The sequence below is a fragment of the Candoia aspera genome, chromosome 15, assembly GCF_035149785.1.
Source record: "Candoia aspera isolate rCanAsp1 chromosome 15, rCanAsp1.hap2, whole genome shotgun sequence".
Taxonomy (NCBI): domain Eukaryota; kingdom Metazoa; phylum Chordata; class Lepidosauria; order Squamata; family Boidae; genus Candoia; species Candoia aspera.
Window position 1 is genome coordinate 16,369,318 of NC_086167.1, and position 27,223 is coordinate 16,396,540.

At 48.4% G+C, this 27,223-nt stretch overlaps 1 protein-coding gene across 11 annotated transcripts in view; it reads left to right on the top strand.

Annotated features, from left to right (window-relative positions):
• Window positions 1–932: 932 nt before the first annotated feature.
• The window catches only part of MYO1H (myosin IH), a 30,151-nt gene continuing 3,860 nt past the window's right edge, over window positions 933–27,223 (top strand). For 6 of the 11 annotated variants that reach the window (XR_010068742.1, XR_010068741.1, XM_063315491.1 and 3 more), the window contains exons 1-25: window positions 6,092–6,155; window positions 14,972–15,133; window positions 15,753–15,868; window positions 16,140–16,338; window positions 16,894–16,974; window positions 17,109–17,288; window positions 18,113–18,211; window positions 18,912–19,025; window positions 19,384–19,455; window positions 19,549–19,668; window positions 19,853–19,920; window positions 20,349–20,454; window positions 21,064–21,144; window positions 21,680–21,771; window positions 21,969–22,063; window positions 22,711–22,757; window positions 22,943–23,023; window positions 23,521–23,626; window positions 24,014–24,131; window positions 24,531–24,644; window positions 24,742–24,818; window positions 25,626–25,694; window positions 26,271–26,355; window positions 26,581–26,740; window positions 27,086–27,169. Coding sequence is in view for 9 of the 11 variants with exons in the window: in XM_063315491.1 (XP_063171561.1) it covers window positions 6,135–6,155; window positions 14,972–15,133; window positions 15,753–15,868; window positions 16,140–16,338; window positions 16,894–16,974; window positions 17,109–17,288; window positions 18,113–18,211; window positions 18,912–19,025; window positions 19,384–19,455; window positions 19,549–19,668; window positions 19,853–19,920; window positions 20,349–20,454; window positions 21,064–21,144; window positions 21,680–21,771; window positions 21,969–22,063; window positions 22,711–22,757; window positions 22,943–23,023; window positions 23,521–23,626; window positions 24,014–24,131; window positions 24,531–24,644; window positions 24,742–24,818; window positions 25,626–25,694; window positions 26,271–26,355; window positions 26,581–26,740; window positions 27,086–27,169 (2,547 nt within the window). In the remaining 2 variants the exon portion in view is untranslated. Of the gene's footprint in view, window positions 972–3,338; window positions 3,527–6,091; window positions 6,156–12,408; window positions 12,539–14,971; window positions 15,134–15,752; window positions 15,869–16,139; window positions 16,339–16,893; window positions 16,975–17,108; window positions 17,289–18,112; window positions 18,212–18,911; window positions 19,026–19,383; window positions 19,456–19,548; window positions 19,669–19,852; window positions 19,921–20,348; window positions 20,455–21,063; window positions 21,145–21,679; window positions 21,772–21,968; window positions 22,064–22,710; window positions 22,758–22,942; window positions 23,024–23,520; window positions 23,627–24,013; window positions 24,132–24,530; window positions 24,645–24,741; window positions 24,819–25,625; window positions 25,695–26,270; window positions 26,356–26,580; window positions 26,741–27,085; window positions 27,170–27,223 lie in introns of those variants that run through there. The other 5 variants (XM_063315501.1, XM_063315492.1, XM_063315493.1 and 2 more) reach the window with 5 other exon arrangements.

Below are 27,223 nucleotides of genomic sequence, written 5' to 3' on the forward strand. Positions count from 1 at the left end.
ATCCTAGCAGGAAGAGACAGGCTTCATTATTTTTAATTGGGCTCTACAGTTAAATAATACACAATGGACACAATCATCTGGGAAGTTATATTGTGGAAGGCCATTGAATTAATGGAAGCTGGGCAGGAGCATGTAAGCATTCCCATTCATTTCAATGGGCGAGTGCCTGGCAGATCTCCTGTCCAACCCAACGTTAGTTGTTTATTGATCTTGGTGTTGAAATGTAAGATCAGCTCTGTTCGGGGAGGGGGTTGTTAGACATGAGCTGTAACAGTTAACAGAACCACATTATGTTATCTGCCAGCAAAATAATATGCTATCAAATTAATTGGCAAATCATACCAGTTAAATCCCATTTCTTTTTATTCCTCTATTTTCTTCTATTACCTGCTCCAAATGTGGATTAACCCTGGTTTGCCCGGAGTACCATAAACTAGATGCTGACCTTTGAAGAAGTCCAGAAATGTATTGCCATTTCAATTCTCAGTGGCAGTGAGTCAAAAACACTCACTTCCTGTGAACGGTCATAGGACTGAATGTTTGGCAGTCTAGAGAGCACCCCCCCACACAAAAAATAAAGGTTCTTCCCCAAAGGAGGGTTGAAGACCTAGCAGCCCCACAGAGGCCTTGATCCCCATTGTCACTTCTATTCCCCCCAAGACAAAGGCAGCTGGAGATGATGCTGACCTGCGTCATTCAGACAGAGCTGAGTCTGGGGCTGCTGCTTGGTTTAAGCAGAGCACGCTGAAGAGGAAAAGCTGATAGAGCTCTGATCTGGAATGGGTGCCTATCCACAAATGCAACCCTACAAAAGTGGGCTTTGTTACTTTACGTCTCTTTTCTTCTCTCCTCAGTCCTTTCTAGGGGTTGCACATGCTGGTTCGAACTGGGAAGCTTCTGCTGCCAGGACTCATCATGCTACCCATCAGGGAGACACGTGCAGCGACTTTCCCTCTTTAGTGGATTTTCTGGTAGGAAAACTGAGGGAGGAAGAAGTTGGAAAACACAAAAGGGCGGCTGCTGCCCTTATCTGCTGTGAAATTCCTTGGGCTTGGCAGGGCTGTTGCAGAACAGAAGCCTCACCTAGATCCCTAGGTTTGATCAGCTTCAATAAGTAGGGTTTTTTTTAAAGCCTCCGTGTAGAGGTAATAAATTCAGGTTAATTTGTTTGCATGGAGGCTGTGTTGACATTATGTCTGAAAGCGTGGGCACCAAACTGCAACCCATGGTACAAGCTCAGCACATCTTTTCAGAAGTCTGCCCCAAATTCTAAGGGTGTTTAGGATTGCAATGTTAAAACCCTAAGTAATTCATAGCACCATAAAATGTGCTACAATATTTTATTGGAAACCAGAGAGCATGAAATTATAGCTGTAATGCAATGTTCTTTTCCGTGGAGACTTGGGAGGGACAAGATGCACCCGTCATTCCACTTGGAGGTTTAGCTTCTCTGAGGAAGGAGTTAAGAATACACACTACCAACTCATGCATGTTAGATTTTGTTAGCTATCTCCAGAAAAGCAAGAGAAGAAAACCGGGATTAAAAGCAGGTCAGCGATCAGGAAAGAGGAGGTTGCATCTGGTGAATGGGCAGAGGAGGGAATGTGCACAGAACCGGTTGTTATAAGGAAATCTGGAATCCCTGGCAATTCATTGCCCTTTATAGCACAGATGCAAGAGCATTCTGCAGGAGGTCTTGTAAACCCCACACCAACCATTTGTTCCCCTGCTGGGTTCCAAACCAGGAAAATACGGGGGAGGGAGGGCAGGTATCATCATGGGAGATCAGTGTTGGGTGCCTTCTGAGTCTTGTAAATGCAGGATTGGGAAACATGCATTGGATGAGATTGTTACTCTTGGACTTCAGATCCTCCTGTTCTCTTGTCATTTAAAATATCTGAGTGGTCCCTGCTATTTTTTTTCCAATCCTTCTGTAAATCCACTTCTTGAGACAATTTTTTTAAAAAATGAGACTGTCTCTAAAATACCTAGCTCTTTCTTACATCTCATGCAATATCTATGAGTTGTAGATGCTTAAATTGCTCAGTAAACTTGACATGACTAATCAAAAGAGTATGATTAAAAAAACAGGCAGACATATTTACCTGCCTGAATCCCTAACCTGCAGTAAGACCAGACTTATTGCTTGTAATATTTAGAATTAATGAATGCAGGGCTGAATAATTTATGATGGTCTTAGCACAAGCAAGAATTCAATTAAATTTGAACAAGAGACACCAAGGCATGTGGCAAAAAAATTCCTCTTTGCATTTTTTTTCCAACTGCAAATAATACCATTCACTTCTGGTCCCTTGGGACTGCTGGCAGTGAAATAGGTGTGTAAAGCAGGAGCAAAACAGGTATTATGTTGCTTAAAAGTCATTCATCCCATCAGAGAAAGGGAGGAATCCACACACTGGGAAAGGATATGAGAGATTTGCCCGCTTGGATGCCAGCTAGCTTATTGCAGGGGGATCAGCCCATGTGCCAGGAGAATGCAGAAAGGACCCTGGCTTTTTCTCACCCACTACGGAGAGTGCCAGACTGGGTTTGTGGGTTATGTTTAGCCATAATGTGATTTTAGCTTAGCGTTTTTTAAAACAGTGCTAAGCCAGTGCTAAGCCAGGAGGAGGTGACAGGTAGTCGAGTGTGTTACGAATTAATAAGTAATAGTAAAGATTTCTGACTAAGTACACGCAAAATGCATTTCCCTCACTCCTGGAAATCACCAGCTTACCTCCACCTGTCCAGCTAGAGTATGCCGGGCTTTGGGGTTGAGCTTAGATTGGATTCATAAACACAGCTCTACATAACCTAAGTAGACATTTTTACAACCAGGAGGTGGCTGAGCCACGTTTACCAGGCATTTCCTTTTTCTGTCTATATCTAGGGTGGGGTTTATGACATCCCTGAATTATTAAGGACATTAAACATTAATATATAGTCTTAACATCAGCCTGGTTCTTGTTAGTTTTAATTTTTAAGCATTGCCAGCCTTGGACCAAACCTGTGAAGAGAGATCCTGTAACTCTTTGCTTACCTGTGGCTATACATTATTAAATGTAGAGGTTACACTTACATCGGCTTCTTTAGACTTCTGAACTGGGACCTGTCTGTTGAAGGGACCCCCTGGGGCCTAGCAACGCTAGGAGAAGAAGCCGCAGGACGGCAGGGTTTTTTAACCGCCTTCTGTTCTCCCTGCTTTATGTTTGTCCTTCATTAGTCTGTAAAGTAATTGTGGCAATCAAAGATCAGGCAGTGGCTGCTGCAACCTGATCTCCAAGAAGGTCCGGTTTCTAATTCTTATCAGGAGAATAAGCCAATACCGGCGTCCCGGGACCCAGAGGGCACAGCCACCGACACGCAACATGAATTATTAAGCGTGCTTCACCGGGACGGAAAAGTCCTTTTGCAGAGCTCCTGGCATCGTGTTGTGCTACGCTGGATCCTAAACAACTCACCTTGCGAGTCCTGAATGGCTTAGCCGGAACCATTGTTTGGATCAGCGTTCAGGATGGCGTCCCAGGTAATGGTCAGCGTGGCGAGGTAGGAGGAGAGGTCACTGGGAACAAAAAGTCTGGGAAAAGCTTCTGCCTTCGAATAAAATTTGTCAGCCGGAAAGGCTGCTCCCAGACTCCTTCTGATTTTTTGAAGAAAACTTGATGCTCCCGCGCTCCCCTCTGTTGAATGTCCCTGGCCTTGCCACAGTTCAAGAATCTTGAGCTGCTGGATGGGGCAGAGCCCGGGATTCAGCCCCCGGGCCTGAAGATCTCCACCCCTCGCAGTTGCATTAATGGGGGGGAGAAAGGGGCTGACCTCTGCATCTAAGTCCGTGTCTCTCAGTTCACGCGCTTGAATTAAAATACAGATCTCTGTTCCACATTGCAGCTGCGGAGAGAGATTTTGAAGGGCTAATGTATCATAGGGCAAAAATGTGTGCCTACTATCGGATAAACCCAAGAACCAAACCTTTCTCATTTAGATAAACAGAAGACAAAGGCCCTGTGGAGTTGACAGCCATTCATATAATGTCAGACCACTCTGTCACCTGGAGCAGTGTGTCTTGGTGGTGGTAGGCAATGATGGTCGACCCACAGGATGGACCGATGCATCCCCTTTTGGCTGTAAGCTGCTGTTGGGTGACACATCCATAAAAAGGGGAAATTGCACCTAGTTTCACAAGATTGAATAAGAAAAACCTTGTCTGGAAAACTGGTTGGGGCCAGCGGCTACCTTAATTTCCTCCAAAAAACCAGACACACAGAGTCTTGATCGTCCAGTTCAGAGGCTGTCCCTGAGCATGACAGAGCAGCACTCTGGGGCACTGTGGAAAATTAGAATGGAGCAGGGGAGTCACAGGTTCCTGGGAAGCACCAGAAGAGAGGGTGGCTGGACCTGTTCCAGGGAAACGGTTCCTGAGGGGGCTGTAGAAGCTGCCCCTTATGGCTAGAGGGACCAGCTCTATCCAGGCCAGGCAACCTTTGCCTGGATGACCAAGGTTGCTGAGGTGGGTCTGTCTCTAGTCCATTAGAGACTGCATTGTGTTACTCTGACACCGAGTTTTTCAAACTCGGCAGCTTTAAGATACGTGGACTTCAACTCCCGGAACTGAAGTCCACACATCTTAAAGTTGCAAGATTGAAAAACACGGCTCTAACAGGTGGGGAGAAGGAGGGAAAACTGGAAGATCAAAGCATTCTAGATTTCAGTTAAACAGATGGGCAAGTCATTGTCAAGGGTGTGTTTAACACAGTGCTTCCTTAAAAGATTGGGGTAGTATGGGCAAAGCCTAAAGCCATATTCTGGAATAGGAAATGGCCCAGGAATGAATTTGCTGCGAATGGCCCTATTTCTCCCCCACCCCCAATTGATGATTGTACTCACAGGAAAAGGAGTTTGTTGTCCTGTGGCTTTTTTGTGCCAACAGAATCTGGCTGAGGGCAAAAATAGTTGCAGACTAACCCTTAATTATAAGCAAATGCTGATATGGAAAAGGTGGCTTTGCTTTCAACCAGGCAAAGGGGTTTACTGTGTGGGTGTTTGTTCGGGTCCTTGTGAGTTAAGTGGGTGTTGGATGGTGGCCTAAACATTGTCCTATATTTAAATTTGTGAACCCACTGGGTTTCTGATTACCAAACAGGATTTGTAATTATGCTGAACTGGAAGTCAGAGATGACACTGCAGTAAATTTAAGAAGGGTCAGGTCATTTATTTGCTGTTTCATTTTTCTTTCCAGTGAGGCTGTTATAAAAATCTAATTTCCCAACTCAGTCAGCTGTGAAGCAGCCCAGAACAAAATCTGTTCATTCGTTTATTTATTTGTTAAGCAAGGCATGGCTATGCTGGTGGGAGCTTGTTAGGGGAGGCAAGGTTTGAAATTAAAGCAGCAGCTCTTTTCGCAACCTTTTATCCCGGAACAATGTTAGCAAAAAAGTTCCTGCCAGGGGGATAGAACTCAGAGGTAGGGGGAGAAAAAGGCTTTACCTGTTTAATTTCCAAGGGTTTGGCTGCTACTAGAAGCACAGGACTAAGCTAGGGGGAAATAAATAAAATAATGGGGGGAATGTTACAGATGACATCTTGGTGGGCGTCTGTTACACTTTACTCTCCCCAAAGTGTCGGAACACCAGTCAGCACAACAGGAGGCTGCCGGGATGGGGAAGCAGACTTGGAGATTAATAAACTAATTCATGTTGAAATAAATTAGTCAATCTGTCAGAGGCCCTACGCCCTTGATTGTCTTTTGTGGCCACGGACTAGCACAACCAACTCCTTAGAATTCTCTACTTCTCATTGCCTTCCATTAAAGAGCTATCTAGTGCCCAAATGCTGAGCCTGGTGGCCGGCATCAGATCCCACTGGGCTCAGAACCGCATTTTTGCCGAAGAGGGTCGGCAGTACCTGGTGTGGCTTTTCTGCTTTCTCTCCTATTTGGGGCAGCAGGAATGCTCGGCATCGGCCTTGTGCTTAATGGGCTTGCCTTAGTATCACAAGCTCCCTTCTAGCAATTACTCCTATTCCACAGCCAAAAGTGAAACAGCTGCACCACTCACCATCTGTGCAACCCATATAAGGGACCGGCGCGCAACAGCTGGCTGCCTAGATGAGGGAGGAGTGCTGATAGCGTGCACGCCATGATGGAAGGGCCACTGGTGGTAAGTGCTTTGCAGGAGTCCTTGGGGCAGCTGAAGAAGGGAAAACGTTTGTGTCTAACACTTCAAACCCTCCAGCTTTTGTAGGGTTAAAAAATAAAGGCCAGCTGGGGATCTCCATAGATCCTCGGTGGAGGGAAATTAAGGGGAAAGTTGTGTGTGCATTGCTGCCTTGGTAAAGTTGCGGAGTTTTAATGTGAGTTGTGCTCTGCTAAGTGAGCTCAGGCTGCACCAAACGCTGAAGAAGGCGCACAAGGGAACAGGAACAGACGAGACTGGCTTGCTGGCTGTGAGGCTTTGGGATTTGCGCGGCTGTCTTCGCTGATGCGGCAGACGGAGGTGGTCGTGCTCCATGGCAGTAGGTGAAGCAGGCAGCTTAGCAACAGGCACTGCTCACCTGTGGCACCAAACACAGCAAATTTCTGCCCCTTCACTTTTTTTTCCTTCATGGGTACCAGTTTGCCTGGTGCTTAAAGGTACATGTGTGTGGAAATATAATTCCCGAACAGAGGCATGTTGTGTTGCCCTTAAGCAAGTCAGGGATCAGTGGTGGAATAGAAGCATAGGTGGGTCTTATTAGCCACCGTTCCATTTCCTGCAGTTTTGCATATCTGCACCTGGTACATACGGGCCAGACTTCATCAACCATGGTGAAGGGTTTCACGGTTCCACAGGTTTTGGTGCATTCGTAGGTATTTTACCCACACGCAAAGTGACAGGGAGTGTATGTTTTATTCATCTGTTGTTATTGTTATTATTTCAATTTTGAGGCCGCCCAACTTCACAGTGACTCTGGGCAGCTTATAACACAACTGCTATGCAGGTCTCTTAGCAAGATTTATTGGGAAGAATGGGAGGAGGTTGTGAGAACTCTCCCCACTCAGAAGTCATACGCCGCCATTGACACTAGGAAGAAGATGTGGTTGGGGAGTTTTGCGTTGCTTGTTTTCTTTACCTTGGTTTACCTAACAGGCTCCTGAACCTTCGTCAGTCTGGGAACAAGCGGCCCATAAACCAAGTAGTAAAACAATGTCGTGGTACAGTCAGAAGTAAATAGAACTATAATTACGGTTTATTAAAAAGCCAGCCAAAGGGAGGTGTTCGTATGCCCAGTTGAAGGAGAAGACGTTCTAGAGGCAGGGTGCCACTCCAGAGAAGGTCCCCTCCTTGTTGCTCATCACCCTGATGACTTTGACGAAAGCCGCCCGGAGTCACCGTGTGTGGGTTGGGCGGCCTTGTAAATTTGTTTAATAAATAAATAAAATAAAGCAGCTCAGTCAATGGAAATATAATGTTTCAATTTAACACTTCAGTGACCTTCCCAAGTTAAAATAAAGCCAAGATGTGGATTCACTGCCTTGGAGCACCCCAACCCCTCCGGTCCTCTCCCTAAATAGCGAAGTTGGGGAACGTGTTAAAATTAGTTGTTATAAATTTAATCACTACAGTCTTTGCTTTATGGAATGTCTGAACATAGGAGGATGCAAATAGAGTCATGGCCTGTTTGGCAGTAGAGTGTAGTGGTTTATTGGCCTATAAAAAGGAATTGCAGGTACTGTACCCTTGCTTAGATCATTAACTTCATGAAATGTTTTGGCAAGAGGAGCAATAAAAAGGCCGCTGTTGCTTCTGGCAGAGGACAGTTTTAAGACACCTGGGATCAGAAAAGAAAAGAGAAAAAAACCAACCTCTCTATCCATCCCCCCGTCTGCCAAAAATCGCAGCCACTAAAATGAATCAGTCTATCTCATCTACCCTGCTGTTCCCATGATAAAAAACAGGGACATGCAGAGAAATGCTGAAAAAATAGTTTATTGGGGGAAGAGGGCTGGTTATGGGTTGTGGAGAGAGCTGAAATGTTACCTCAACTATGATTTCTGGTGATTGTAGGGATAAAATGTTGTATTTTGTAAGCCACCCAGAGTGGTAACAGAGTAGGGCAGCCTATAAATTTAATAAACAAACAAATAAATAGCCATTTAGATCACATGCAATAAACAAGAAAGGATCACTAAAATCTGCCAGGGAAGGCAGAATCTGCTCCAGCCAGCGGTCAGAGAAGATTTAGATCAGCCCTCTCCAATCTGCAGCTTCCGTGTGTTGCTCTTGTCTCTCAGTCCCCACCCAGCAGCTAGAGAAGGCTGGATTGAAGTTGTTTCTTTTCACGAGGACACGACTGTCCAGGAAGTTCCAGACTGCACCCTCTTAAAGCTGCCAAAACCGAGTGGTTTGGCTGCACCCTCATCTTCTCCTCACCCTTGTCCTTCAAGAAAGAGCCATCAAATTCATTGGAGATCCTACTGGAATATCTGGCAGTTCAAGGGTTGCGCCATTGGCCTGTCTTCCTGATGGCTTCCAAACATCAGAGGGTACGATGACGTAGGCGTTGATAGAGAACCCAGCTCCGGTGCAGGCTGACTGCTGTCGGTCATCCCCAATGGAGGTTTAGGAGCAGCAGGGGCAGAAAGGAGTGGAGGCCTGAGTGTACCTTATGCTGGCAGCTTCTGCCCCTTAAGCATGGTGGTGCCCTCCTCTCAGGGTTCAGTGACAGTGGAATGGCAAGCCCAGTCCCCTTTTGTAAAAGTAGTGGAATGGGAGGGCACCACACTTTCCTGCCCCAGACCGCAAAGGTACCTGGAAAACAGCAACTGAGGAATGACTCCTCTGCCCCAACTGACCCACGGTGCCCCCATTTTCAGAGCGGGGTCTTTCCGGCCATGGAAACGATTGGGCTCAGGACTGTTTATGTGCCAGGTTGGTATCCCCTCCACCCAGCAGAGGACTTTTTCAAACCCACAGCTGCTTTTGAAGCTTGTGAATTCGGCTCTTGCTGTCATCCTCTCCCCTTCCGGAGCAAAGATGACAGTCTTGCTTTTCCTCCGACCTGGGGCAAAGCACTGGGGTTCCCAGCCCACCGGTTTTGGCAGCTCCTCTGGACCTAGGAAGAACGGTTGCTTTTGCCCTTTGGCCTCCCCTTCCTTCTTCAACCTGTTCTCCACTGCCTTGCAGAGTGGGGAGACCCCGCAAAGGGTGGGGCCCGGGAATTGGGGGGCTGGGGCTGCTCCTGGGCACCAGGGCAGTGAGGAGGCCCTGGTCTCCAGGAGGGAGCTGGCCCGGCAGAGCTGCTGTGGACCTGCCCAGGAGGAGGAGCTGCCAGGAACAGATCTCCATTGTTGCTGTCGCCCTCAAATGAGCGTCCTCGGAGCAGGCAGGGGAGCGCTGACGGTTAGCCGCACAGTTTGTCCGGGCTGTTGTGTGCTGCCCGGCCCTCCCCCTCCCTGCCATTTCTCAGATTAGCGAAGGCGGCCTCGGCCCTGCTGTAAAAGGGCCCTCGCCCGGCTTTTGTGCCAAGACTGCCCGGTGTGAAATTTGCAGTGACGTTAAATGTTTTCTAATGAATAATTACTGAAAGGAAATGGGGGGATATTGGTGTAAAGGATTGTAGCGTATTAAAACGTTTTGTTTGATGGATACAAAAATGTTGTCCTTCACAAGCACTTTTGGAAAAAAGGCTTTATGCATTTTTTTTCCTTGTGAAGGGTTTTTGATTCTCAGAGGATTATCCGTAAGCTTTCTCCCCCGTCTCCCGATCGCAATGAAAAGGGTGAGCAAACGTTTTTCAGGATGGCACCCATGAAGCCCGTTGAAGTGTTAGAAGTTTTAGGGTTTTGAAGAAATGTTTGAACATTAGAGGGCTTTTCTGTCACGTCTGCTTTTGATTTTGGAGGGTGAGGTGCAGCTCCCCTTTGACCCCTCCGTTTTACAGGGATTGTCGATGGCTCTTTTGATGAAGGTTGTGCCAGAGTTAGAGACGAGGGACCTTCAGAGCTGCCTGTGGTTTCTTCCCCCTTGCCCAGCGCTTAACCTAAAAATCTTTGCTTTTTCTGTCGCTTCAGAAAGAAACAAGGCTAAAGTCTGAAAAAGTTGCTGTGGAATACAACCAAATTTAAGATTTCCTTGTTTCGTAATATCACCCTAGAATTCAAGGGTGATATTCTTCTCCCAAGCAGCAAATTGAATTGTCAAATGCGTATTTTGATATTACCCTTCGGAGTGAAAACGTTTAGACACAGTTAATACAGAAACGGAAAATATTAATTTAAAAACCCCATAGGTGAATGCAGCATTGTTCAGCCAGATTCCTGATTCGTATAGGAATAGGGCATGCTAGTTCATAGACTTAATGCGTCTTTTTTTTTCCTTGCAATTTTGATGTGGTGAAATTAAGTTGATTCTGGAATTCACTCTTTTGCAAGATGCAGCAAAAGCTACCAGTTTTAGATGGCTTTTGAGGAAAGACAAATTCAATGGGGAAGGGGAGGTTTTGTAGTTGCCAGTAGCCTTGAGAGCAGAATTAAACAGAGGGAAGAAAATTCTGAGAAAACTTGGAGACATGCATGCAATGTAGGTCCCTTCCAAGCTGCTTGTGAGTTTAGCCAGGGGCCTTGGGTGATGGCGCAAATCCTGGACAGATGGGCCTTGACCCATCCAATGTAATGTTTACAGCATGGGACATTAACTGCAGTACCAGAAGTTGTAATGGCGAGTAGAGTCAAAGGTGGGAGGAGGAGGAGAGTAACGCCCCCTCCCCAAATTGCTTCAGTAGAAGCTCCTTTGTAGGTTAACACACGCATAAGCCATAATGTGGTCTGTTTGGTGTGGGCCTAGTTCAAATTCTGCCATTGTGGCTTATTCAAACCACAGCTTAGTTATGGACCTTCCTCATGGCCCACTTAACTCTTTCACAACTGCTTTTCTCTTCTCCCCTTGAGGTTCTCTCTGCGCGCGACCGTTTTAGCAGAACTTCCCCTAATACCACATCTCCAGGACGGATGTTCTCTGATTTTGGATATTGTAGCGCTACACATAGGAACTGGCCGGACCTGAACAGCCGTGATGAGATGGCAGCAAAAGGTCGGGGTTTTCTGTCTCGGTTGCCCAAAATTTTGTAGCCAAGGGAGCCCTAATCAAGCCCTGATTTTGTACAACCTTTCCCAGCCTGATGCCCTCCCGTTGTTTGAAACTCTGAAGCCTGCCTGGATGAACAAACAACCTGATTCTGAAGACAGCAGCTTTTTATATTCTTTGTGGGGCCCTTTTACCTCCTGCACTTGGAAAGAGCCGAAATGTTGATGTTTCTGCTCAGAAGGAGCTTAGGGTGACCTCCTGTGGAGAAAAGGACTCCCAGTTTGTGGAGAGGTGCAAGTATTGTAGCCAGGAAGGAGCGTTTGGCGTTCACTTGCAACGGGCCTATCGCTGCCTGCGCTGCTCCAGACCGGGGGAGAAAAGTGAGTTCCAAGGCGCATATTAAGCGGGCTTGTACTCCCCTGGCAGATGATTGTGGGCTTCCTTTCCCCCCATGATCAGCCTCAAACGCTCTGCTTTCTGCAGGTTTTCTCTGTGGTGGCACCAAATGATTGTAGAACATAGGATTGACCCACCTCTCCTGTTTTTCCATCCTTCAGTGTTGGGAAAATATCCTTCTGTCCAGGCATTTAGTCTGTGATCTGCTGTTTCTTTCATATGGAACGGGCGAATGAATGCAGCTGTGGATAAGCTCTTTCTGATAACGCCCCTCTCCTGACCCATCAGCCGGGTGCGCCGGTTGGAAGTCTTTCGCTGAGTTTATGGAGACAGACTGTAGGGCCAGAGAGAGAATACCGTTAGGGCCCCTGCTTTGCTCAGGCCACTCTTCGGATTTTCACCTGCTCAAATGTAACCCAGAAGGTAGCCGTGCATAATTTAAGCAGTGCTGCCAAACATCAGTTGACGTCCTTAGTAGGGCATGCAAAACATCCAGGTCCAGCAACTTCCCATATGAGGATAAGGGGACTTGTGGACATAGACCTGTTACGGTATAAGATAAGTAGGGGGAAAGGGGTGAGTGAACCTACGGTTGCTACCAGACTCCTCCTGATTTGGGGAGGCGATATATTGGTTAACCTGTTTGTCTGTAGGTGCCAAAATTGTTGCCCCTGCATGGAGAAACACTTCTGTCTTTCTGTCTCCCTCTCTCTCTCTGTCCAAGATCTCTTGGCTAAGATGACACATCAGAGGACGATTCAGCCAGTATCTCTCGCTCACTGGCTGGGGGAGGACAGGGGTCATCTGAACAATGCTGCCTTGCGTGGCAAAGAGGTTTTTCACTTTGGTTTGTTCCTCCCTGCCAAAGAGGTGGAAGCGAGCTGTGAGCTGCAGTTGGAAATACTGAAGTGGGAACTGGGTGTTCCGAGGGGCTTATGGGGAAAGGAGGGCTTCTTCAGGTGGAAAGAGAGGAAGCTCAGGAGAGAGAGTTCAGGGAGAAGACAGAGGTTGAGGAAATCTAATCCCGGCAGCTCCTGGTTTTTCAAGGCTGCTTATTCATTCTCTCTCTGGTGTCAGGAAAGGTAAGGCATTATTATTATTATTATTATTATTATTATTATTATTATTATTATTATTATGTCCAGTGTGATGTTAAGCTAGACCTCCTCCTAAGGTTCCCTCGAATGGGATGCAAGGGCTCGTTTTAATTTGCACCTTTTCCATCGTAAGTGTCTTCTCTGTTGTGCAAAAGAATGAAGCAGCAGTTAATCCCTAAGAAGAAAAGTCTTTAAAAGGCTGAAATCTGAAAGGCTAGAACTAGACATTGGGTCTGGGGAACGTACTGCTCATAGGCTGGGCAGAGATGCTCACCACACCAGGGATGGATGTTCGCTCCGTGCCCCCTTTGTGTGTCTATAGGTCTTTCGGTGGATTCCCCCCCCCCGTTTCCTTTTATGAAAGCTGAGAAGAACCCCTGCAGAAAAGCCCTACATGCTGCAGTGTTGCTCCAACCAGAACAGTCTCCTTTTTAATTGTCCCCCCCCCCACCAAAAAGGAGACGTGGAAAGTAGGATGGTGGCCGAGTTCTCCCTAGACTGAAATGCATCAATTGACTCAAGGCCCTTCCCAGACAAAAGTGGGACAAGGGAGGCCCCTGCAGAGTTTCAGGGGGAAACGCGGTGCCTGGTTGTCTCCACCTGGGTGTTTCGTGGCTCCCGTCTACGCGCTTAGCTTGTTCTTGTGCACAACACGTAGTTATTTCAGAACAAGCGTCCTCATAACTTTGGCAGGTTATGGGCTGGGATGATGGTAGGTGGTATTCTCATAATCTGGAACCTGGACCTCTCTCCGGAGGGCTCTCCTCGCAGCGTACATTCAAGGCTGCAGTTCCTTTCCTGGCCCAGCAGCACATCTTGTGGCACTGTCCCCAACCTGGCCCCTTCCCTGGGGCAGGCCAAATAGGATGGGCGCTTTTGCCGGATACCCATGGAGGGGCAGCAAACCCACAAAAGCGGCATTTCTGAATAACAACTTCCTAGTGTTGTTGTTTTGCAGCCAGGCTTGACTTTGTAACACTACAAATTAAGTGTTTTGATTTAAATAACACACCCCTCCTTCCGGGGGGGGGGACAAATTACTGTTTGTTCGGTGACTTTATTCCATCTCCCTGTTATTGATGTGCACCGAAGGAGACCCTGTTCAAACCCCTGCCTTCCCAGCCACGCTTGTGAATTCCCACTGGAGGAATGCGGAGTCCACTAGGCAGGGCCAACCAGTGAACAGAGGGTTGCAAGTCCCAGCCAGCCAAACTCACAAAGGGTACCCTTGTGGCATAAGCGGAGGCAAAGCGTGAGACCTGAAAACTGCCAGGTGATTTGGGAGGCGGTGAGAAGAGACGCAGGGGAGAAAAGGTTCCAGGGGCATAACCATGAAGAGGGTGCTTCCACCCTTCGGCTGCCTTTTGGGAAGGGCCAGATGGGTTGTGTGACTCCAAGGACGGTGTTTTGGGACAACCACAAGGAAACTGAGAGGTCTGAGGGCAGAGGGCTGTAAACGTCTGTAGTAAGTACGAGAAGGGGCTGGAAACCCAAAACTCTTTGAGGCTAAGCTCAGAACATGCTGCCCTAAAAACGGTTCGTTAAACAAAGGCCGTGTCCTCTGTTGGTACATCACCCTAAACCTCCTCCTCCTCCTGACTACCCCCAACAATCCAGACTGAATAACGGCTGGGTTTGGGATGTGAACTGGGGCAAATGGTAGCAGAGCCTTTTCCGCGGGGAAAACCTTGGCAGTGCAAATCCCGATGGGTGTCTGTGTTGCAGACAGAGAGCCTGGTTTAAGAACCTGGTCCTTATCTACTCTGAGCCCCCGGAAAGGAGAGCTGAGATCTACTTCTGCCTCAGGCAGGCCACCGCAGCCAGGCCAGGCTTCAGCCAATGTCCACCACGTGTACCGGCGGTGGTGGGTCTCCTCAGAGTGCCCAGATATTCGTTCTTGGACTTCCGTGAGAATGAAATTCTGCGATGGCAGCTAGCATTTGGTATCCCGCATGCAGGAAAACATCGCAAGGGATGCTCGACTTAAAGAAAAGAAAAAGGCCCTGCTCTTTGTATCCACAGAGAGAACGTCATATGTTTTGCCCCCTTGTTTTTGTGAAGTTACTAGATGTGATAACTTTGCTACAACTATGAGGATAATCACTCTCCAATTTTGCAGCCGGGGAAACTTTGTAATACATGTCTGTGCCTGGTCTGCGAAGGCTTCTGGAAGCTGCTGAAAAAAAGAAAAACGTTGGCAGTTTTGCTGGTCAGGGAAACGCCAGCGTCTTGAGATAGCCGCAACATCCACTTATGTGAATATTCACAAGACTGGAAAGAAAGCTTGCTGAGACCGCAAAGGGGTGCCCGGTTTGTGGACGGCTCATCCCGGAGGGGAATCCGTCCTGCTCTGCCCTCGTTGGAGAGAGAGGCGCTGACGTGTCCCCCTAATCAGGCCATTTTCTTCTGGGCTTACAGAAGGAAGCGGTGTGGGAGAAGCCCCAGCAGCTGGACATGGAGGGGGCCCTGATCGCCCGGGACCGAGTTGGCGTCCAAGACTTCGTCCTCCTCGACTCCCACACGAGCGAATCTGCTTTCTTGGACAACCTGCGTAAACGATACCGGGAGAACCTCATTTATGTAATTAAGCATGAAGCCGCCAGTCCCTTCGGGACAGCGCTGCCGCTTGGGACGGGGTCGGGGCATCCGGACGGGGCGCTAACAGAACATTAGATAAACTGAATCCAAGGAACGGGTGTCTCTTAAGGGAGAATTTAGAGTCAGAACACAAATTTGCACAGGAGAGCGAGAAAATAGGAGGCTGCTGCCCCCTCCAGGACGGACGGCCTGTGCATCCCACAAGCAACAGCTGCTTTCTTTCCATCTGACCCCTGGGTAGGACGTGAGGAGCGTAGGGAGGGGGCACCCTTATCCCAGGTAGCAAGCTTGTCCGGCATGCACAGACCTCTGCCCCCCATTCCTTGCTGCCCATACCCATCTCTCAGTATCGCCCACCTGAGGGGTGGCCTCACTCTTCCTGACAGCAGGGCTGGTCCTGAAAGGAGAGCGCTCTGTAGCACGCACACCCTCCAGTTGTGTCCTTGGGAGCGAGGAGGACCAATGTGGGGCTGTGTTTGATTGTGAGAATGCCGCTTGTTTTGTTCTGAAGATCTCACAGGTCCTGAGTCAGGAAGAATGATCTGGTAGCAGGCCCCTTACGTTGGCGGCTCACCGCATCCTTCTTGCTTTTTCCTTCCAGACTTACATTGGCACTCTTCTGGTGTCTGTGAATCCTTACAAAGAGTTGGACATCTATACAGTTAAGCAGATGGAGCAGTACAAAGGAGTAAACTTTTTTGAGCTGCCACCACACATGTGAGCAAATACACAGAGCCCTTCCCCGCCCTCTGCCCTTCCTTGTATCCACAGGGGATCCTCAGCTCATATCCATCCATCCATCCATCCATCCAAACTTAAGGGGATTTAAAGTGCCAAAAAACCCCAAAATAATTATACACAGGAGATGGTCCCAGTACTGGTTGGGGACTATGGGAATTGAAGCCCCATCTGGAAAATAATCTGGGTAAGGCGGATTCCACAGAGTCTGGGGAAATAGTCTCCGTGTCCCTTCTTGCATCTTCTCCAGTTACGCCATTGCTGACAACGCCTACCGTGTCATGTGCACCGAGTATAACAACCACTTCATCTTGATCTCTGGAGAAAGCGGAGCCGGGAAGACCGAAGCCTCCAAGAAGATCCTTCAGTTCTTTGCAGTGACCTGCCCCACCACGGAGCAGTTGCAGATTGTCCGGGACCGCTTGCTTCTCTCCAATCCTGTTCTGGAGGTCCTGGAAGAAAGAGGGGTGGCTCTCACACTGGGGCCCCTCAGAACCGGCAGTGTGGGGCTCTTCCGAAATCCCATGGGAGAGGTGGATTGAAATGAGGGTGGCATCTAGCGTGGGCCTTTTGTAATGCTTGGTCCATTCAGCTGAGCAAATAGGTTGTCTGTCTGTGTCGGTTCAGCCTGTTGATCTGAGCAGGTGTTCAGTAACCTCTGATCGCTTATTTGAATATCTGCTCTATCTTGCTCCCAAAGTATTTGTTCTCGTGGCAAGTGGTGGAGAGAGGCTTTGATTTCTAAAATGGCAAGCTTTGTTTTCACCATGAGATGTGGGGCTGGCTGGCTTCCAAAAAGGGTTGGACCAATTCATGGAAGTCCTGGGGATCAATGGCTATTAGTCTTGATGGTGGTGGGACACTACCGAAGATGCGTAAAGCACGTGGCATTAGATGGGTCACCGGAACAGGCAACAGGGACCTTTGAGAAAAAGGGGGGGCAGGGGAGGAAAGGAGGCCCAACCCACCAAGCTTTGAATTCCCAAAACGTGCTTATCCGACAGGCTTTCGGAAACGCAAAAACTTTACGGAACGACAATTCAAGCAGGTTCGGGAAGTACATGGACATCCAGTTTGATTTTAAGGTAAAACAAATATCTTGCATTTTTTAAAGTGTAACTCTTTAATCGGGAGTAATGGAATGTAGCCACTCACTTTGCAGAATCTTTCACTTATTATTATAGGCTATATTCTGCTTATTTGTTTTTGCTGTTTCCAGGGAGCTCCTGTTGGTGGGCACATCCTGAGCTATCTGATTGAGAAATCCCGTGTGGTCCACCAAAACCCCGGGGAGCGCAACTTCCATATCTTCTACCAGCTGCTGGAGGGGGGAGAAGAGGACCTGCTTCATGGGCTGGGCCTGGAACGCAGCCCTCAGAAGTACACCTATCTAGTGCAGGTCGGGTGGCGCAGCTCCCACTTTCCTCCCTTGGCACAGTTCTGTTCGATAGACCGTCGTGTCCAGGTGTCTGGTGCCCGCTGAAACATGCAATTTAAATTTAATTTAATTTTAAATTAAAACTTGGAGTCATGCTGTTTTCTGATTTTGAGTTGGCCCCAAACCTTGTCCTTCAGATGGACCCTGTCTTTTACTCTTTGTGGCCAAAAGGCAACAAACCTCTTACATCTCTCAGTGGGTTGGATTCTTGGCCTTCGAAGGACTGCTCCAACCCTTGCGGGTTCCGCAAGATCTTGGGACATGATTTGAACAGAGAGCTTGGGTGAGACAGTGTCTTGCTGCTGAACCTCCGTTGCCGAGGAATGTGCCTGTGACCTCTCGTCTTCCGTGGCACTTCCAAAAAGCATCTGGTGGTAATGGTGGAAAGCAGGATGCCGGTCTCAGTGGGTGTTTGTTTGATCCGGCCTCATACTGGTAGTTTATTACCAAGTGTTCGGTATTAATGACATATGAATTGAATCTTTCTTCCAAAGAGCTTCAGAAACTCTTGTCATCGTTCCCCATTCTGATGTCCTCCATAATGCAACCCCATCATCCTTTACCAGCTTAGGGGTGATGGAAGTTGTACTCCAATATACGGGAGGGTAGGGGAACAGGGTGTGGATGGTGGGCTGGTGAAGTCCACCCTCTCACTTCTTTGATCACCGTTCATTGCACTTCGTGGCCGAATGGGAATGCAGACCCAGTCAAAGGCCTGGAGTCCATCTCCTGCACCTCCCTGACTTTGCAAGAAGGTTCCATGCTGTTTCTGTCTCCCACAACAGGGGGGCTGTGCCAAAGTATCTTCCATTAATGACAGGAGTGACTGGAGAACAGTCCAGAAAGCCTTCGTCGTCATTGACTTTGCAGCAAGAGATATTGAGGTACAGACCTTACGAGGGAGGCAGAGAGGAAAGGAGGGTTGGGCTGAATGGAAGTTGGTCCCCGCTTGAAATTGGAAAACTCTTGCTTGTGAGAGAGAAACTGTATTCCAACCCTAACCCTAACCCTGATTTGCGTACTGCTGGAGGTATACTCTGCAACGGCCCTCAGTCTGGAAGCCCACGGAACCTTGAACATTCTTCCAGCAGAGCGCATGCCCTTGAGGAAGGAACCTCAGTCTTCTCTGACCTTTATGGCTGGGAATAAGTGACGGAAGCCGAGATCCTATATGCGCTTATTTGGAGAACTGAATTCAGCAGAGCTTGCTTGTTCTGAATAAACTGCAAAGTCTAAATGAGGAAGAGTTGTTAGAACCGTTGTCTCTTCATTTCACGCATGAAATATCTCAAAAAAACAAGCCAGTTCCTAGTCCTTAATGGCCGCAGAGGGCTTTAGTGCAGTGAATGAACTCTTGTTCTGTTGTGTGGCTTGCATAAAGTAAGTTTTGGAAAGGCACCGTGTTTCCTCATACAGACAGACTAGAGTTGCTGATACAGGATATTTATGGGGAGCGTAATTGGTACATGCTGAGATCATTCCTTCAGTAGCCCCTAAAGAGGCAACTGATTAAAAAAAAACCCTTTTACGTAGTGATTACAGTAAATTATACTTGACTTTACAGCGTTCTTTGTCTTTATTCAGAATCTCTTAGGGATAATTGCAAGTGTCTTGCATCTGGGCAACATTCAGTTTGAAGAAGACAGCAACGGCCACGCCATCATCACCAATGGCACCCAGATCAAGTGGATCTCCAAGGTGCCAGCTGGGGGTGTCAGTGACTCTGAATTAATTTTGATGAAGCCAGCCCAGGGTGCAAAGCGAATGGTATTATTAAGACACTGCCCTCTACCATCCTGGCCACTCGCATGTAGCGTTTACTGGCAAACGTTTTGCCCTGATTAGATTCTACTACAATTCCTTGCAGCCTGGACTGGTTCCACATACTTTGGTGTGAATGCACCATCACAGGAGTAGTTTTGAGCATGCCATACTAGATTAATCGTATATGAAAGCTTCCCCTCTCTGCCAGAAGTTTTGAAAAACAGCACTGGTAAGAGGTTGAGCATGCATCTCTAGTGTGAACTGATGATTTCTTTTTCCATCCTCTTTCTAGCTTTTGGGCGTCCATCGATCCATTCTTCAAGAATCGCTAACCCACAGGAAAATTGAGGCCCGGTTTGAAGAGGTACCGCTCCTTCTCCCTGTTCCTTTGCAAGAGCATAATAATATGGCAAATCTACCACCATGGATTCACACCACAATTCTTTCCTCCCTGCAGGTTTTAAGCCCGTTAGATGTAGACCTGGCGTTTTACGCTCGAGATGCGGTAGCGAAAGCAATATACGGACGGACGTTTACATGGCTGGTCAACAAAATCAACAGCTCCTTAGCAAACAAGGTTGGCCCCTTGTTGCCTTTTATAATGATTGCTTGTATTCATGGTGCATCCATGCAGTGGAGAAGGTTGACCAGCCTCCTTCATTGTGCTCACTTGGTTGTTGCGTGCATCATGTCTGATTTGCGCACAGGCATTCAGAGGACCTTCCTAACCTGACCCACATCGCTTGTGCTTTGCTTGGTAGGACCTCAGCAGGAAAACCGTGATTGGGCTACTTGATATTTATGGCTTTGAAGTCTTTGAGACAAACAGGTACATCTCCATTCATGCTTGAGCAAATCACATTTTAAAACGTGTTACATCTTGAAAAATGAGATAAACATGATCTGTTTTCTATCTGGCTGATTGTGGCTTTGTTTTCCCCCTTGAATAAAAATGAATGAGAAGGCAGTGTTCCAGAACCTCGTGACTATAATGTTTAAATTGGATGTTCTGAGAATGAAGTGTAAAGAGGGTTATAGTAGCACTTTGTTCTCTGCATGAATCTGCTAAAAACTTTGCCCCCAACATACTGGTTTTCCAAGAACATGGAATTAGGAGGAGGGGGGAGGGGGAGGAGGCAGTGATCATACAACTTCCCTTCTTCCACTTGGATCAGCTAAGGTGGTTCAGTCCAGAAACACTCCTAGGACATTACTGTTTTAAAATGACTTTCTGCTCTTGGTCTGTTTTCTTCCAAGTTTTGAACAGTTTTGTATCAATTACTGCAACGAGAAGCTCCACCAGCTGTTGATCGAGATGACCCTGAAGGCAGAGCAAGAGGAATATGAGCTGGAAGGCATTGAGGTAACTCTTACTCTGCCTCCCTTCTTCTCTTTGACCCGCCCCCCCCAGCGAAACCTTTGCTGGGCAGAAGAGAAGCACACAGGGAGAGACGAAATGGAAGCTGTCCTTGGCAGAGCCATCGTGGAGACTGCCGAGGTGGTGGGCTCCTGTTTCTCTTTGTCAAACAAGTAGGGAAGTAAATGCTCTTATAAGAGCCAAGAGGTGCTCCAGGGACTGGAGGCTGACAATGGTCTTTTGCAGAGCAAAAATGGCTGGAGAGAAGCTTGCTTTCACATGGTGCATACATTTACACACTTCATTCAACCATTGATTCTAGTCAAACAGGCCTTACGGTATGTTTAAGGCAATACAAAATCCCGCTGAATTTTACCAGACCAGAGATCCTTCTCTGAACCATTCTTGTGAATGAAGTATATTCTGAACTCAACCCATGGAAAATTGTGTTTTTTCCCAAATACTTTTAAGTCTTCTTCCTAGACTTTGTCTAAATTCTGTCTCCAGAGGCTAGTGAAGATGGACTCTCTGATTTAACCAGAGCTTTACTTGCCCCAGTATGGCCTCGCTGTGCCTTGACTGGAGCATCCCCCTGTGCTTTGCTTCTCGCTGTAGTGGGAACCAGTCCCGTATTTTAACAACAAGATCATATGCGACCTTGTGGAGGAGAAACACAAAGGCATCATTTCCATACTGGTAAGAAAACACTGATTGTCGAGTGTGTCTGCCCACTGCAAATACAAGCTGGTTCCAAACAAGTACCATGGTGAAGGCTGCCACCCGAAGGGATTTTGGGGACCGAAATGTTTTGAAAGAGCTAGGGAGTTCTACCAAAGAGTTTTCCACATCCTCACAAAATTCCAGTTCTCAGTAGTGCAGAAGGGAACATGGAGACCAGGGTGACCTTACAGGACCTGGGTGCCTTTGAAACCCCTTGAAAAAAATTTTCTTCGAAAGCTGACCTTTGAAGGTGCTCCCCGTGTCAACTGGTCTCCTCCAGATGTGCTGGCTGGCTGTTGTGAGTGTGAACCCAACGCATCTGGTTTAGATTCAAGAACCAATCACATTGGCTGTGTTCCACACAGAACCATAAACCAGGATTTTTAAGCATGATTCACTGAACAAGCTGGAATAGCCTGGTTCACACATTACCCTAAGTCAAAGCCAAATCACGTTATTTATTGCTCGAGCGCTGGACCCGGTGACGGTCCTTTGTCTTTCTTTGGTCAAGGATGAAGAGTGCTTGCGGCCTGGTGAAGCAACTGACTTGAGTTTCTTGGAAAAGCTGGAGGAAAAAGTAGGGGACCACGCCCATTTTGTGACGTACGTGCCATATCCTTTACACTAGAGGGGAGGGAATTGTTTCCCAAGTCCTGTTCAACTTCAGCCCTCTTGGAGCAGACTCCAGTTCAGAGCGGCCCCCACAGCCCCATAATTCTTGCTTCTGGATTTGATCCTGACTAAGTTGCAAATGGAATCATCTCTGGACCTGAGAAATTTTCTTTCTTCTGTTCCTGCAGTCGAAAGCTCGCAGACCAGAAAACACGAAAGTCCATCGACTGGGTGGACTTCCGCTTGCTTCACTATGCTGGTGAAGTGACTTATTGCACAGTGGGTAAGAAAGAGTGTGGCCCCTCCGGGAACTGGCTTGGAAGTGACTCAGTCTAGGCTGGGACGTGGAGCTCAGGCCAGCTCCCTCTTTGCTTTAAGCTCCCAAGAATGATTTCTGCTTCAGGAAAAAAGCAGGGAGGCATCAGGCTGCTTGTGAGCTTGTTTCTCGACTTCAAGATCTGAAACCTTTTTTATTTTGTAAACCAACCTATCATGGCAACAGTTCTCTTCCAATTCCCAGTGACACAACATTTTGGATATTTTGTTTGTGGTGATCTCCCTTCAAAGCCTTTTGGGCACCAATTACAACTCCCAGTTTCCCTTTGCGTCCTTCGATTTGATGCATCTCAGGCAGACTGAACTATAGCCCATCATTCCCAGCAAGCACACTCTCCGTTGGTTGGGCAGCATAGCTGGCACCTGGTTGGAGAAGGCTGGAGAATCTTCTCTCGCTCTCTGTCTCTCCTCAAAACAAAACAAGGACTCGTTGGCAAGGGGGACTTGCCCCGGCGGGCATTGCAATCCCGGGATTTTAATGGTTTAGACCAGCAGTTGCTTTCTAGGGTCATCCTTGCTTCATTTACAAGTTCTTCTCTCCCACTTCTCTAATGTTATTAGCATTGCTTTAACTTTATTTCCTGCTGTCTTTAGGATTTTTGGAGAAAAATAACGATTTGCTTTACCGGAATCTCAAAGAGGTAAAAACGTGTGGTGTTGATTGAGGTGGGTGGCTGCCTTGCCTTGTAGTTAAAGGCTGAAAATAGAAAAAGGCCATGTAAAGGAAGAGCTGGAGGAATTATTAGAGCGGGTGGGCAGCCTTTAGAAATGGAGGGGTTTAGGAATGGAATGGAACGGGTGACCTCGTGCTTTAACCTGTTTCAAGGTGCTGTGCAATTCCAGAAATGGCATCTTGAGAGAATGTTTCCGCCCATCGGAGTTACACAACCGGCGGAGGCCGGAGACGGTGAGCACTTCCCTCTGCCACAAGCTGAGCGCTTGAAATCTCTTGCCCCCACGTCCAGGAGCCGAGCTAAATATTGGTGCTTTATAGAAAGTGGGGGAACTTCTCCTAATGGAGGAGAACTGTCTTCAGCTGGAAGATTATATTCCTTGCTCACCTTAACCATCTGGGTCATGGAAACAGAGCTCATTGCAGTCTTCAGCACACTGTGCACAAAGTGCACACATCCCACTCTGATTTTCATATCCACGCTGTTGGCCTGCGTGAGCGCTGCAAAACTTTCCCACTGGTGCTGCACAAGGGGTGACTTTCTGGGAGAAGACTGGCTTGGCGCGAGGATTTAACTCTTTCTGAGCCAATAATCAGGGTTGGGAAGAAGCATCCCACCGGGGCAATCGAGGACCCCTTCTCACACTCGCTTGCTTTGGGGTAAGCTTGTCCCTGTGGGACAGGTGTCCCATTCCTTCCATGCTGTAACAGTAGCCCTCTGGTGTGCCCAGGTCGCCACTCAGTTCAAAACCAGCCTGTCCAGTCTGATAGATATCCTGATGTCCAAGGAACCGTCCTACATCCGGTGCATTAAACCAAACGGGGACAAAGAACCGGGTAAGGCGTCCTCTGGGCTCTGAATGGAGGTTGCGGGACGTTCCGTTTATTGCTCCTTGGCCCAAAAGGCCTCCAACCCCTGCACTCCGCAAAGTCTGGGCTTCCCGAAAAGCAGCAGCTTTCTCATCCCCCTGGAGAAATCAGAACCCGTGGAGTCTAAAACGAAGGATGTGCCGGCGGGGCCAGAGGCTCCCTGCCCCCGGCAACAGGGAGGAGAGATCCCTGGGGCGGCGGGCGCTGAGGCGTGTCCACCTCGGCGCGCTCGTCGGTGTGTTTTGGGAAGCCTGCAGGTTCTGCTTAAGGGGCGGGGGAAGAAGAGGGGGAAGTGCCGGGCGGGGCGCTTTGCTAGGGTTGGAGCCCTGAACGGGACGCGCTTCCGGTCCGCAGGCAAATTCGATGACTCCTTGGTAAGGCACCAGGTGGAGTACTTGGGGCTAACAGAGCACCTGCGGGTGAGAAGAGCAGGCTTTGCGTACCGGCGGAAGTACGAGCACTTCCTGCAAAGGTGAGATTCCACCCCCACCCAGTCGTTGTCGCTGCTGCAGTAGCTGCTGAGGGCACAAGGGAGAAGCGGGCCACTTGGTTTCCGCCCAGCCCAGACACTCCGGTGGAGGCTGGAGGCGCTGGGGTACCAGACGGGCACCGCTCGTTTGCTCGCGTTTTAGAGCTTAGGAAGGCTTACTGTAGGCCGCCTACCGGGCAGCACAGGCTTACGGAGAGGGGTTGGACTCCGCATCCCATGAGGCAGCTTTTCCCGTCCCCGTGGACCCTGGGGGGACGCCAGCAGTGAGCAGGCAGAGGTTCGCTCCTGGCTTGCGCTGGGCAGAGACTGTTTTGGTCCTCCGCGATGGCTTCCACCGTCTGGAATCCCTCTATCCGGCCTGTTCCTCTCAACTGGTTCTAGGTACAAGTCGCTCTGCCCCGATACCTGGCCCCAGTGGCACGGCCCTGCTGCCAAGGGAGTGGAAAGGCTCGTCCACCATATTGGCTATAAGCCCGAAGAGTACAAGATGGGAAGGTAAAGGCCGGAGACTGCCTGGGTTTGTGGCGGATTCACGCCATCTCTCTCAACGACCAACCGTTAAAACGTAGCTGTCGGCTTTTCTCTCACTTAGGACCAAACTATTCATTCGTTTCCCAAGAACTCTGTTTGCCACCGAAGATGCCTTCGAATACAGGAAACACCTCCTAAGTACGTACTTGGGCAGCTTTGGACCCTGCCAGCCCAGAAACATCTTTTTCCACCTGAACATTCTGACAGGTCCTTCCCCTGCAAGGAGCTTCCGAGCATGCAGTGGCAACGGTGGGATTTGTTTGGCGCGGAGCTCCTTTTTCCTTAGACTTGCTAGAAGCAGGTGGATTTGGCAGGTCCTTCTGTGTGGTAATCTGAGTGCCCTGGATTACCTTCTCATAAACGGGACTTCTCAGTGCAAACATGATAAAGCTGCATGAAACCCCCATTGGCCCATTTAATCCAGTATTATCTTCCTTTCCAACGTTGGCCAAACAGATGTCTCCAAGTTTTGGCACTGCAAGCAAATACCCAGGTCTGCTTATGGTTAATTTTTGGGTGGTAAGCTTGGCATCTGCAGGATGGTCTTCTCTGCATTCGGAAGGTCCTACGCTCCATCATTCATTTCTCTCACTAAAGAAACCAGGTAGCGTTGACGGGAAAGATATCTAAGGGCCACTTCCGGTCATGGTAGAAAACAGTAATACTGCGGTTGAATCAAGATTCTTGACTCAGTTTCAAACAGCAACTAGGCTAGAAGGCCCCAGGTTTTGTTCCTGGAGTTTGCCGTTAAAAGTGATGTCAGATGGCACAGCTGGCAAAGAAAATGATCTGTGAATCGGGCGGGGCCTGTAGAAGTCTGGCGTAGAAGGGCCTTCTTTTCACCCAAAGAAGTCGCCAAGGGCTCCCGTACAAAATGGAAATGGTTGCAGGAGACTTTCACCTCGCAAAATCATCAGGGCAGCATGCTTTTTTTTTTCCTTTTAGTTTCCAGAATACAAGCCACCTACAGAGGTTGCCTAGGGAAGCGGGAATTCCAGAAGATGAGAGAAGCTGGTAAGGAACCGTTGGTTGGGACCGAAAGCAGCCTCCGCCAGACAGCTACAGAACTGCTGAGATGCAACACTTGCTCTTTCCTTTTCCTCCTTTTCCTTAAGTGCTGAATTCTACATTCAGTTCCTGTGGGCACCACCTGAAAACTTAGGTTTTAGATTAGGAACCTAAGTTTTAATCATGAAGTAAATGTGCTTCCCCCAATATTGGTGCCCTCTGAATCCCTACTTCAATCATTTCCACTTGCAGAAAGGAATTCTGTAAGATAAAAAGCATCCTTCTCTGAGGGGAGTTAAATGGGCTTGGGATGTGTACTGCTAAAATAAGTTCATTCTTTGTCCTTCCTAGCGTTATTCCTCTCTATACTGTTGGGCTGGGCAGGCCAGTTTGTGAGCTGATGACCGATTCATGCGTACTTTAGATCCCCTCTTTTGCATTATGAGAGTTCAACTCGTTCTGCCAAAGGCTGGAAAGGGCAGGCTTCTTTGCTGTTTACACACACACCCCTTGCTTTGTCTGCAAATGAGGAGACAATCCGGGGTCAGCTGGGTCATTAGAGGGACTCTTTCTGTCTTGCAGCCATCAAGTTAGAGGCTGCCTGGAGGGGGGTCCTGGCACGCAGACTGGCCAAGAAGAGAGAGTGGGCAGTTCAGACAATCCACAAGTAAGTTCCCCGCTGCTGCGCTGCCGCCAGCCACCCTCCTCTTGGGACCACCCCTCCCTTTCCGTTGCCTCTCGGCTCTGGGAGGAAATAAGAGGAGTCCTGCTCAATTGGTTATTCCCTGAATCGCGTGGATGTGTACACACACGCACGCACGTATGTGTTAAGGAATGAGCCTGGAGATGATAGAACAATGGTCACGAACGTTGCTTGTTTTCCCTTCTGAAGGTACTTAAAAGGCTTCATTCACCGGAAACAGCCCCTCAGCTCTGAGAACACAGACTTCGTGAGGCTTGCGCAGTACACCTACCTCATGAAACTCAGGGATCATGTCCCAAAGACCGTCTTGGACAAAAGCTGGCTTAAGCCTCCGGAGATCATGGAACAAGTGAGAACCACCTTGTGGGAAGCCTCCCCCTTCAAGGGCAGTCTGCCACAGAGTAAAGGGAGCAAGCCTCTGGACTTCCTGTCTGGCTACGGGTTCTCTGTATGCTGATGACGGCCACCGTAGGGATGCTGGATCTCCCCAGCTCTTCTAACGTTAGCTGAGGAATAGTCAGATTAAGAAGATCTGTAAATTTAGGTCCATGTTCGTCCTATATAAAAGTGATGATTGTGAGTTGGAGCGCTGTCTGTTCCCCTCAGAACAGAGCCTGGGGGCAACCCAGGGGTCCGTAACTGGTTGTGGCTCTTCCCACATCTCATGCCCATCTCCTCCCCTTCTGCCGCACAGACCTCTGACCTTCTGAAGAAGATCTGCACAAGGAATCTCGTCCAGAAATATTGCTGTGGCATCACCGCAGAGAGGAAAGCCCAGGTGACCGGGCGGGGCTCTGAGCATCTTCTGAGGCAGAAGCCTGGAATTTTAACC